The sequence below is a fragment of the Balaenoptera ricei genome, chromosome 6 (assembly GCF_028023285.1).
Source record: "Balaenoptera ricei isolate mBalRic1 chromosome 6, mBalRic1.hap2, whole genome shotgun sequence".
NCBI lineage: Eukaryota > Metazoa > Chordata > Mammalia > Artiodactyla > Balaenopteridae > Balaenoptera > Balaenoptera ricei.
The window spans coordinates 16,701,672-16,715,015 of NC_082644.1; the positions used below are offsets into that span (position 1 = coordinate 16,701,672).

At 37.5% G+C, this 13,344-nt stretch overlaps 1 protein-coding gene across 1 annotated transcript in view; it reads right to left on the minus strand.

The window, feature by feature from the left end:
• XPO7 (exportin 7) overlaps positions 1-13,344 on the minus strand; it is an 88,542-nt gene that overhangs the window by 26,397 nt on the left and 48,801 nt on the right. Inside the window, exons 2-8 of the mRNA XM_059926968.1 lie at positions 9,530-9,676; positions 7,180-7,273; positions 6,475-6,641; positions 5,052-5,144; positions 2,628-2,732; positions 845-1,010; positions 152-225 (exon numbers count right to left, since the gene is read on the minus strand). Coding sequence (XP_059782951.1) covers positions 152-225; positions 845-1,010; positions 2,628-2,732; positions 5,052-5,144; positions 6,475-6,641; positions 7,180-7,273; positions 9,530-9,676 — 846 coding nt within the window. The remainder of the gene's footprint in view (positions 1-151; positions 226-844; positions 1,011-2,627; positions 2,733-5,051; positions 5,145-6,474; positions 6,642-7,179; positions 7,274-9,529; positions 9,677-13,344) is intronic.

The window sequence follows — 13,344 nt, forward strand, 5'->3', positions numbered from 1 at the left end:
GAGAACCTTTAGGTGACAAGCTTTATCTCAAAAGGCTAGATAACTAACCCTAGTATTTCTATGCTTTACTTCTACGATTTTGTACAAAATGAACATAAGGCTCATTCACCATTGCTACGTTCTAGAAATAGAAACTGTGGTCCTGACTCACCAGAGGTGAAAATGAAGGAGGGATGGAATGATACAGGTCAAAAAACAGTTGCAGAGTTGAAGAATCTAAGAATGCTGAAAGACAAAAAGAGCACTTTACTGAGTACGTCTGCACAATGCAGCTGGCACACTCCGGTGCTATACAGTCATCGGGGAGCGTATCTTCCTGCTTTCTTATCTTACAGAATGTTTATTTCATTTGAAAGTGATAAGCTAATAGGGGCTTTTTGTTTTCCCTTTTTTTTTTTTTAAGCACTTGTTTTTAGCTCCTCTAAGAAATGGATTCATTCTTCTGATTCTCAAACAACTTAAGACAATCAGAACTCTGTTCATAGCAAGAATTTTTATCCTTAGGAATACAATACCAAGCATAAGCACAAGTTCTTTTATTTGATTTTGTTTTTAAAGTTAGAAATTCCCTCAAATGAGTAAGATATCAGAAGTCTCTAGGTGATTAACGTAAGGTCAAACTCACATCCGTCAGGAACCCAGTAATTAAAGAGTTCTCCCCGGCTGGGGGATCCTCCAACAGCCTCTCTCTGACTTTAAAAAGACCCATACTGACATCCTAAGTTTTCTTTAAGAGCAAGCAGGGGATTTGCCAGGGGTTCCTGAGACCACCCTGCAGACTCCAGGTTGAGTGGAGAGGCAACCTGTTTCAGGCAACCTGTTTCAGAGGGTGTGACTGTATTACCTGATCGCCAGCTGGTGGGAATCTGTACCGTGCACAGGTCATCTGAGGACTCATCAGTAGAAGTGCCGATGAAATCAAAGTTTAGGCAGTTATGAGTGAGTTTGAGCAGTTGCATCAGCAAGCCATGCTGACTTTCATCATTCAAGTTCAGATTCTTTCCAGAAGCCTGTAAAAATGACCACATAATGAGCCCCAAACAATCACTCCTCTCTTCCAAGCTTGCTACCAGACTTACGAGGAGGCTGCTAAGCCAGAAAAGGAGGGTGGTATTCCAACATAGTCAAGTGATGTTTCTCTCCCAAAAGATGCTGCACTTCCATCACCTTCAAAGTCCTTCCATCACTATGAAACTCCCAGCTCCTTATTTACTATTAAAACACATTTACTATAAAAACATGAAGCTGGTATTTAAAGAAATTCCCCCTTTGACACTTACTCTTTATATGCTGTAGGCATCGTGGCCACAGTGAATTCTGAAGCAATATGGGATGTTTGGTTACTTCATTTGCATTTTAGATCCTTATTATTTCAGACAGGGCTGGGGCTAAACTCTGGAGGGAGTTCTAGTAAATTTTACACCCTGCCCTACCTTCCTTCCTCTTTTTAACATTACCATCACCAGCATCAACAAAAATCTTTCAAACCACAATCAAAACAAAATCACCACTGAATTTTATTTATTCATCAGCAGTGTACCGGCCTATAGCTCAATAGTGGTCCAGAGCTACGGTGACTATGAGATTCAAATTTCTACCAGCTGTGACCTCAGTGACTGGCTGGCTCACTGTTTTTGACAGAATCAGTATCAGAGGAGGTTTCAAGGCTCAGTTTTCTCAAAAGCTTTTTCCCTCTAGAAACAGCTTTTGCGAGGCAGCTTGTGAGCTACAACAGCTCTTGCGAGGCAGCTTGTCCAAACTGAGAATTTTTTGGGAATTCTGAAGTAAAACTAGGTAACTGAAGGAAAAGATGGACATCATTAACTGGGACAAAAGAAGAATCCAAACTTGCTTCTAATACTACAACTGAGACACACTGGAAAACGAGAACAAGAACAAGAAAACAAACAAACAGAAAACCCCCAATGAACACAAAGCCAGAGGCTAATTCCATTTGGCTTTCTATAGCGACAAAGCATCCAAACATGGTTATACATGTGTAGAACTCACAAGTTAACATTTCTTCCTTAGTTCAAGTCTATCAATAAATGAAATACCAACTTTCTATTTTAAAACTGGTAATTTCCTTCTGTGATACTGTCTACTCCTTCAGGTTATGAAATCTAAGTGGATGTTAAAAATTCAAAATTTACTTTTCCTTACAGATGTTGCTTGTTTATTTGCTGCCTGTAACTCAGCAGGGGACAGGGAAGCCAGCCTAGTTTTAGTATGCTAACAATGTAGTCTGAGACTGCTTTCAAAGCACTGAGAATCCAAACACCATAAAGTGAAGATGCTTTTACTCCACATAGGAAGATCTTATGTGGATATAAAAAAAGCAAACAAGAAAAACCTCAAACTTTGTGGTAAACTAGTTCCTTTAAAATAGGAGCATGGGATAAGTGTTCACATACTGCTCTTTACCTAGGGGAATAGATGTGAAATAGGGAAATCACAATTCTTTCTTTCAGTTTGGTAAGTTTCTTCAATAGCTCGGACATATGTATTACGTGAGACATGACGATGATTAAAGAGATGCATAAACTCTCATGGGGTCATAACAAGTCCCCATTTATTCTCATCCTTTCAAAAGGATCTGTGAGGCAGGCCCCAACATACAATCTCACCTGTTTTAGCAGATTGCAGGAAAGAGTGAAGATATCAAATAACGATGAATCTCGGAAAGAAGAGGCTATTTTTCTGTGCTTGGTTAAAGGATGGGTGGTGTCTGCCTGTGCAGAAAAACAAACCAACGCAAGTTTTAGAATTAGTTGCAAAGAAAAAAATTTTCATGTAGACTTCAAGTAAACTAGAAGAATTTTCAGTAAGACCAACATAAATAACAAAATACATTTTAAACATTTAAGTTACTGTTAGACCATATTTAGTGAGAGAATGCAGATGACAATAAGCTGCTAATAACAGCTAGCCAGGATATCATGTCTCTACCGTGTACAGAGGGAAGACAGAAGGAGAGGTATCTCCACTGCAAAGTTTTAATTTCCTCTGCACTTAGGGAGGTAAAATTTAACAAACTGTTGGAAGACATTGCTAATAATTTCTAACATGTTGTATTGTGGCTTAGTCTCAAAATCAGACAGTAGCAAGGCTTGGGTTTTGGTAAACAATCCAGTCAGGGCTGAAGTTACTATAAAATTTCTAAAACAGTCATTGACTAACAGCCATGAACTTAAGATAGACGATTGCCTGTAATACTCTCTTCCTTCTCTAACCTATTTCAACATGTAGTCTATACCACAGAAGTGAGTACTTAAATTAAATGGTTGTATTGTATCATTTACTCCTCTGTTCTTGTCTTTCTGGTCATATTTTAAAGGTTTTTGTGGTCAAGGATTAAGTCTTTTACTTCTTTAGTATGCCCTCTATTTATGACACATAGTAGGTACTCAATGAGTACAATAAAGGAATTTCAAGGTTGCCAAGAGTAATTTCAGTTCAACCATTTACTATAAGCTTAAATCTCTTCTATATACTGTTCAATTCAACCAGGAGGGAGCTCATTTTGCTTTTAGCACATTAAAGAAAAAATGCAGCAAGATTTCTGATAGACAACCAAGTTATGGAATGCCCCCTTAATTTTATTTCTAAGTTCAAATAGGAATGGTAACAGAAATATGCTTTCTGATTTAAATGACAACCAAAAAAAAAAAAAAAAAAAGCCAATAGAAAACTACATAGAGATTCAAAGTGTTCTGATTTTAGCTTCAGTGTCACTGTGTTATCATAAATGTCTTGGATAAAAAGGTGATGCTAGATTATATACCAGATGCTATATATAATCTTTTATACTGATCATAATACAGAGAATAATTATATCTTAAGTATGTCACACACATTTCTATTATTTTCTTAAGAAAGACAAAATTTCGAAGATTTTAAAAATACCAACACTGATGGATTTTCTGGGACCAAGCTTCAAAGGGGAGAGCATTAACCCCACAATCTCTGTACTTAGTTAATGCATGCTCTCTTACTACAAGGGTAATAGTGGGTAAATAATAAGTTAGTTGCTAAGAGCACAGGCTCTGCAATAAGCCTATGTGGGTTTGAATTCATATACTGTTGCCAGGTAACTGTGACACTGTAGGCAAATTATTCAACCTTTATGATGAGCCTCAGTTTCCTTATCTAGGAAATGGGATAACCAGAGTCCCTATCTCACAGGACTATTGTGAGAATAAAATTAATATAAGTAAAGTGCTTAGAACAGTGCCTGTCACATAGAAATCACTCAAAAGTGTGAGCTATTATTTTGATAATTACCAACTGCAATGGGGATTGCATGTGACAGAGAACACAATATGGACTCCAGATTTTAACAGACTATAAGCTAGTGCATTTAAGATAGTACCAACGCACAGTTAAAATTTCTCAGGGTTAACAGAAATGTCTGCATAAATACGAGCAGTAGCAACAATGATGCCAATGTAATTAATAGCTGACAACTGAAGGGTGAGATGTTACAATTAATATTAATTCTGGCCTGTTCAATAATTTTAACATTTTAGCTGGATACAAAAGTAAATGACTAAAAAATAATAGCCAGAGCAAAAGAAAGCCACTGGTGTTTCCTCTGTAGTAATCTGTGACATCAATGACTATTTTAAAAAAATTACCTGGTATTTAGCAGAATGTTTCGTGCATTCTGAAAAGATTATCAGCAAAATCTTTAATAATAGCACATGAGAACTGATTTTTGAATGATTATAAACACATTAATTTATACAGCAGAAGGGGCACACCAATGATGCTGGTTTCCTAAGTTCTGACTTAGGACCATTGCTCTCATCTCTAACAATGAACATTAATACCACTGAGGAAAGCTGAGATGAGAGGAAAAAATATTCCGGAGACAGAAGGGGATCTGGATAATAAGAGTGAGGTAGACTGCACTGACAGAGGGAAACCCAATGGAACTATTTTGTTTCAAAAGGGCATTAATCACTTACCGCAAAAGCACACAACTGCCAAAAAAGATCATCCCACACACAGCAGAAAACACCAATACTAAGAAAAAATATGGCACTTACTTCAATGAGGAAGGCTGTAGCACTTACTTGATTAATTTCATTGGTTAGCTGAGATAAAATTGTGACACCAATGATGCAGTATTCAACACTATCCTGGTTTAAAAAAAAAAAAGGCAGAAAGAGTTGGCCTGTGCAGCTTGATTTCAGCATTTGGAATGCAGTCATACTTTTGAAATAACAGAGTCCTGTGCTGTTATTAAAACTGCCTAGGGCTTCCCTGGTGGCGCAGTGGTTGAGAGTCTGCCTGCTAATGCAGGGCACACGGGTTCGAGCCCTGGTCTGGGAAGATCCCACATGCTGCGGAGCAACCGGGCCCGTGAGCCACAACTACTGAGCCTGCGCGTCTGGAGCCTGTGCTCCGCAACAAGAGAGGACGCGACAGTGAGAGGCCCGCGCACCGCGATGAAGAGTGGCCCCCACTTGCTGCAACTAGAGAAAGCCCTCGCACAGAAATGAAGACCCAACACAGCCATAAAAAAAAAACAAGAAAACAAAAAAACAAAAAAACTGCCTAGACAATGTAGCAAGAAACTGTAGTTTAAAACTGCTGCTTTGCAGGACATAAACTCTAACCTGCCATAAAAGAAGACTGCTAAATCTGACTTCATCAAAATTGAGACTCTTTGTATTTTAAAAATAACCTTAAGTATCATACCATACATATCACAGAAAGAGAAACTAGCAAATCACATTTAAGATAAATGATGAATGTGTAAGATAATTTACAAAGCGACTGTATACAAAAACGGGCAAAGAACCCGATAAAAAAATGTACGTAAGATATAAATAGGAAGTTCACAGAAAAACAAAAATAAGTAGTAAATCAGCATATGAAAATTTGTTCTGTCTCATTCGTAACTCAAATGCTGAGCTACCAATTCTTTCTACCTATGAAACTGGAAAAATAAAAAAGCTGAGCTCACAGGGTGGAGGTACAGGGAAATAAGCATTCTTTTTTTTTTTTTAAAGCATTCTTTTAATTGTTGCAGGGAACAACTTTTTTTGAGGGTAATTTGGAAATATCCTTGCAAACCCAAAATACACACATCCCTCTGACTGAATAATTCAAAGGCTGGGAATTCACACTATAAACACACTTAACTCAAAGTATAAAAAGATATATATATACACACATGCACACTAGGATATTCACTGAAGTATTTATTTAAGTCAAGATATAGATACTAACTAAATGCCCACCTATAAGAGTTAAATGAATTATGGTATTTTAAACTGGAATGGTATGTAAGCATTAGAAAGAATGAAGGTTTTGTGCTGACATCTAAACATGTAAAGCCGAGACATATTAAGAGTTAAAAAGACACAGAAGAATATATACCAAGTAATTCCACTTATAGATCAATATATAAGTAAGCATATATTGCTTCACTCATTTTTATTCCATCACATACATAAATCATACCTGTAAAAACCTTGTGACATCTGTGATTGCATTTCTGAAGACATAGTCATCCTTCTGACAGTCAAACCAGCCCAGTTTTGTGATTCTGGCATATAACTGAATAAGTGCTTGTGTCACGAAAGTAGCCAACTTTGGCCGAGTGGCAAGGTAGTTGAGCACATAGTTCCCTATAAAACAAAAGTAATCTACGTCGTAGAAGGCTCTGCTAGGGAAGGGTGTACATCTTTAAATGTCTAAGAAGTAGTAAATTTAAACTATTTACCCTAAACTTCCCTAATTATTCACACTACTGAGAAATGGGACTTGGAATTTAAGATTCATAGGCTTTCCAACTCAGAATATACAACGTGTCACAATGAAGAATCTGAGGTAAGGCAGCCTTGAATCTATCCCTCGATGGTTAAATAGCATGGTCTGCACAGAATTCAAAATCCTTAACAATGTTTTTCTTAGTTATTAGTGACAGTAAAGACTGAATGAAAGAAACCTTCTGAAAACCAAAGGGATAATGCAGGCTTTAACTAGAAGCAATTATATTGGATCCTCTTCACTTTTAAGCCCAAATTCTGGAAAGAAACTGGATTCTAGATGTTCTGTATGCTTAGCAATTTCAGAACATTATCAGACAAGCAACATAAATGTAACTATTACTAGAACATCACTAAACTAATTTCTTTAAGAGAAAAAAGACAACTCTCTACTTACGAATATCTATTCGTTGTTCCAATGGTAGAGGGTTATTTGTGCGCGATACAAGCTTTGTAAGGCATGTAGCTGCCAGTAACTGGGAGTAAGATGACTGTGAAAAGAGGGGGGAAAGGACTTAGAATTCAGTTTTATTGAGTTAGTCAGTCATAAAGTTTTTAACTTAGAGATCTGTTCTCAAATTCAAGAAAATTAATCGGCTTTGCTATACTTGATCCTCAGGATTTTAAAGGGTCACATACTAAGGAAAAATGAGCCCCACAAAGCATATGTGCTCATTAAACTGATTTCAGTCATGAACAAAGGGCAGGATAAAGTGAATGGCTGATCAAACTGAATCTAATACAGGTATCTGTATCACTTTGAGGGGGCAGAAGTTAGAGGGGCTCTTTTCAGAAAAGAAGCTAAATCTCTTCTTTCATTTAAATCAAGAAATCTTCTCCCTCCAACAGCCTTGTTATAATGATGTTTCAAAAAGTTTCACCTCATAATATTCCTATAGTATGGCATTAGAAAGAGGGGGAAAAAAAAAAAGACAAGAAGAAGTAGTATTAGAAGGAACCACCACATTATGCTGGGTAGTTAATCACCAATTGTATCTTCCCATCAGCACAACTATCAATCAGCTACAGCTTTGGGGAATGTATATGCTAGTTTTAGTAGTAAATTCATAACAATTATTTATGAGAAAGAAAAATTATGCCCTAAGCAATGGAATAGCATTATCATTCTCAAGTGTGGATTTTAATGAATTTTAACCTTACGGAGAATCAGAGTATTCTATCTGATCATAATGTATAAGGAGGGGCCGTGCGCAAATTCAGATTCCCCCATGTGGCTACATTATATAATGTCACGTAACAGGGACAGACTCAGAATCATCAAAATAATTTACTCAAGGGTCGAACATAATTTCCCATGAAACTATAAGTCCTTAAGACAGTAGGCTATCCATAGGCATTACATCATCCTATCGGTTATAAAAATAACTTAAGTTTATGGAAAAAAATCTATAAAAGTGACTTTGACATGTGATTTTTATTCAACACCCTTGAACATGGTTTAAACTGACTAAAGCAGGTGTGTCAAATCGCTAATAATGCAAGAGAGGCTACTATAACTATAGAACATAGTGTATATCTATACACTATATAACATGTAAATGGTTTCTGCATATAATTCCAATAAATCTGCTAAGTCACTAAGAAGTCAACAGAGATTAAAAAGGAAGAACCCACTATAATTAAGTGTTTTTAGTATTGCACCAACCCTGTTTTATTCCAGCCTGTTGACTGACAAAATGAGGACTGGAGTTAACAGTGTCACAAATGACACTGTGGGGCTCCAGTGGGAGTCAAATGAGAGCTAGCTGTGCCATCTCCCACAGTACAAATCTAAGTGGATCAATCCTAGAGCCAAGGGATTGAAAAGAAATACAAAAAAATCTGAAAATAGAACAGAGCCCTACACAATCTCTGACCATGACTGTAATCTTGTAAACTTGGGAAAAGAGTTAGCTCCCTCAGCTACTAAAGGGTGTTATTTAGCCAACTATAATTTGTTCAGTTTACTGCATAAATTCTGTAACACTACTAACGCAAATTCAAAAATGAAGTCATCTAGAATTCTATACTCTCAACAAATTAACTGCTTTCCTACTTTTCACATTTCCTTCTAGTCTTCAGCAGAGTGCTGGCTCCTGGTCTAGCTGGGATTCTAACTCTCTTGATGCCCTTTCATGACACACTGGTTGGATGCTTACCCTTCCTAAGACCTCCATCTTGCCAAAAATATTAACTTAATCAAATCATGTCTCATTAAAAGCATTATTGATCATTGCATGCCATTTTTAAGTTGGAAGAGGTTCTAATTACATTTTAAAAACTGTAACTTCCTGTAATTTTCATTGTCGAGGTAATTTTTTCCCCTACACTTCTAAGACAAGAAGCAGCTGTGGTACAGGGGAGGAAAAACAGAGAAGACTAGGGATCTTACAAGGTGACATGAACTTTGTGGATAAGAAATGTCAATTATATACAGCCCTGTCTTCTTTGTAAAGGATACGAAGTGGTACTTAAGTGTAAAAAACAGAAAAGGAGTCCCAGAAATTTGATTCAAGATGAAAAATTACAGGACAAAAATATACGCTCAATGAGATTTTCCCTGATGAGTCTGTAAGGCCTTTTTTGCCAACCTGGCAGGTGTGGTGCGTTTTAAAAGTAAAATTAAGAAGGCAGAGGTACCTAGAAAAATCAAGGAACAGAAGTTATCCCAATCCACCCCTAAACTCAGAACCAGAATATATTTTCCTAAACCTGTTACCCTTTAGGATTTTTCAAATCTTACGTACACTTCCTCTTTCGAGGAGTAGCTGGCACTTGCTCAGGCAATCAGGGCTGTTGGTGAATTCAACCAAGGCTTTCTCTGCCTGGAGTCGAGTGGTTGTATCTGTTGTTTCATACAGCTGTTTGCACAGATTCTCTAGTTGGGCCAGGCTCTGGAAAAGATCAGTCAAAAAAGAAATCAGTCGAGCCTACTATATATACAAGGTACTGTGCTCGAAATTACTGGATAAAGATAAATAATAATCAATGAAGAGGGACTTGCTTCTCAACTTGGAGGAGAATCTGGGTGACCTCTAATAATAACCATTTATAGCCTTCTTTATTTGATGCTTTAGAAGACAAAATGATAGAATGCCTAAAATATCTATATACTTTTTCAGTCATTCCCTTAAAGATCAATCACAAATGACATATTTTTTTCCTTGCAAATACCCATCCTAAGCTTTTCCAAAAGGTTTTCAAATAAAAATTCAGAATTTACTTGCTCCGCCATCAATTTAAAGATTATGAATACCAGAGTCATCACTGTAAAAGTAAGCACATAAACACACAATGTAAGCACCACACAGACCTTTACATACGTTTAAGCATTCTCCCTTTGCCTAGTAGTTATCAGTTTACAATTATGTGTATGCACAAAGATGGCCAACCTCTATGAGAAAGCTTCCGAATGCAAGTACGTACCTTCCTCCCCGGATCCCTCATGTCTAAAGTTCAGTGGACTTTCTTCTGTTGCACTTTAAACTCTTGCTTTAGATCCAAATTTAAAACACAGGGTCAAAATAAATTCAACCCTAGCATGTGCTCAGAGATAAGACATGGGAAACGCCCCTAAACAAACCCTTCTCTCCAAATCTTGAACCAGTTCCAGGGAGGCAGGAAGGAGATGGGTATGTGCTTTGGTCAAAAACCCAAAGGGATGCAAATCCACTTCCACTTAATGTGTTCAAAAGCAAAGAGGAAAGGAATGTGTAAGGGTTCATGTACTGTCACCTTTCACTGACTGGAGAGAAGGGCAAACATCTGTTAGTTTTCAAAGGACCAGTTTGGACTTTACGAAGAAATTCTGAGCCTATTTTTCTACAGCAGCGAGCAAGATCTGGTTTAAATAGTTTGAAGGATCCTACTATTAGAAAAGACAATTCTGACAAGAACAAAAATAATAATAGTAATTAGACAAACCAACCTGTGTAAATAGCCTAAAATACATTACACAGTCTGCCCAAGGCTTTTCATTATCACTTTATTTCATTATGCTGTGACTTTATAAATCACAGCTTTTCTACTAAGCAGTAAAGCCCTTAGGGCAGGATACCTATTTTATTCAATCTGATTAATAAATTTCAAGCATTAACCTAAAGAAAACAAGAAAGACAAATACTGACCCACTAAGATCATCAGTCTCACTTCAGGGAGCCCTCTAAAAACCAACCACCTCCATTCCAAAACAAAACAAACAAACCACCCTTCAAAACATCTTGGGGGGCTTCCCTGGTGGCGCAGTGGTTGAGAATCTGCCTGCCAATGCAGGGGACACGGGTTCGAGCCCTGGTCTGGGAAGATCCCACATGCCGCGGAGCGACTGGGCCCGTGAACCACAATTACTGAGCCTGCGCGTCTGGAGCCTGTGCTCCGCAGCAAGAGAGGCCGCGACAGTGAGAGGCCCACGCATCGCGATGAAGAGTGGCCCCCGCTCGCCACAACTAGAGAAAGCCCTCGCACAGAAACGAAGAACCAACACAGTCATAAATAAATAAATAAATAAATAAAAATAAAAATAAAGTAATTCCTTAAAAAAAAAAAAAAAAATCTTGGGACTCTGATTAGGCTCCTGTTTAATCTGTTCCTCTCTGACTTCCAGAGGTCCCCCTTAATACCTTCCTCAATTCAAAAGCGCAGAGAAAACTGTACTTGCAAAGCCAGATCTCAAGTAATGAAAGTTCTATAAGCAATAGCTGATTTTTTCATATAGCATATAAATACAAGGAATAGAGAATAAGGCTAATTAACTACATTTATTCCATAAAACACATGTGAAAGTCAGTGTTACGCCTGCCAGTACCGGCCAAACATCCAATGAATCAGTTTAATTATAAATCCCCACATTCCTAAGCAAGGGATTAAATCTCTTTCACAACGTTTTTGTTTCAACCCAGCAGGCTGGTTTCCCCCTCCCTCCCCCGCCCCCATGAAATGACTAACTGAAAAGGGGACAAATTATTTTCAAAATAGGTAACACAGAAGACATCAATAGAAAGCTACCCTAACTGAAACTGAAAGAGCCATAAAATCTGGTATTAGGTGTCAGGAAGCAGCAGCAGCCTCCTAACCTCCACAGCTACCACACACTGCAAGCTTTCCAGTATCCTCAACAGACACTCCCTAAAGAGTCAGGCTGCTTAAGGTATAATGACTCTCCTTGAAGTCTGATCAATCAGTTCCGGTAGCTCCCCCAGTGCAACTCTTGTTTGCGTTTATTACAACAAAGTTGTTCACAAGATGATGGCTAAACATCTGTCACCGGTAGTTCCTTACTGCTAAAAACCTACATGCAGGTTATGGTGGGCTTTTTGGTTGTTGCTTTGTTTTGATTTGCTTTAATTTAGCAGACAAAAACATACTGCAGGCTAAGTCTGGTAATGAGTTCTCAGCTCAGGAAACAAGACCATTTAAAAAACAAAAGAGTAATTTGACCATTTACACAAACAGTTTGAAGAACCGTAGCTCTATTTCTTTGTTTCCAGAAGAACAAATGGGAAACAAATCTTGTTTTCCCAAACAATTAGTGAAAACATCTAAAAACCAAGTCATTTTATTTGGGTTGCCTGTACTACGCATCGAAGGAGAGGGGAATGAAACATTTACATTTCTGTTCTCCTGGATCCTAATGTTTCGAAAGCAAATCTAATAGATTATTTTGAATCACCTTTTTTTGGGGACTCAGAATAAAACAATTTATCCTACAATGTTTGATTAGCCATTGAAACTAGTTATTTCACATTTAGCAGCAAACACACCACCATGTTTCCCCTTTGACGCAGTCCCTTCTTCCATTCAACCAGTTCTTAATAAGGACATCTATTACATGATGCCGGTTCAGTCACAGAAGAGCCTCCAGAGAAGAATGTCTATTTTCTATTCCTGAGGCTGCCAAATTGATAATCCACAGAGAAACGTCCATCTGGTCCCACTGGAACATAAAAGCATGTCTGGGTAAAATACTTAACAAAACTGGAAAGTGATCTTCAACTAGCAAAGCACTACTTTAGTACAAGAAACTCAAGACAGTCAAACCTCCAAACTTAAACCACCTGGATTTCACTAATAGTTACAATGAAGGTATTAAATGAATATATCTTCCTTAATATTTAGCAACAACGTTATTTTATACAGTTTTTTAAGCCTGGATAGAGAAAATGTAGCTCAATTATTCTCTTTTCAATATAAGGTGCAACCAGTTGAGACTACAGACCTCAGAATTTAATGATTTATCTGAAGAGTTGCCTGTACGTTACAGGAAAATGAAGACATTGTTTCTGCATTAGATGTTATACTACACCAAAAAGCAGAATACCTTGGAATTTATTTTAATTTGTCACATATTACTTTAAAAAGCTCGACAGTATATACTTTTAGCCTCACTGCTTGGAAAAAAAAAAAAATCCACTTGGAGATTCCAATCAGACACCAGGATACTCGCTTTTAGGAAGGATCTGACGACATTCCCAATAGTGCTGAGTAGTGAACTAGAAAACAAGCATAACCCTTGGATGACTAGGTTCTCTACAAAGTACATCCTTGATCTGACAGCCACCCAAAC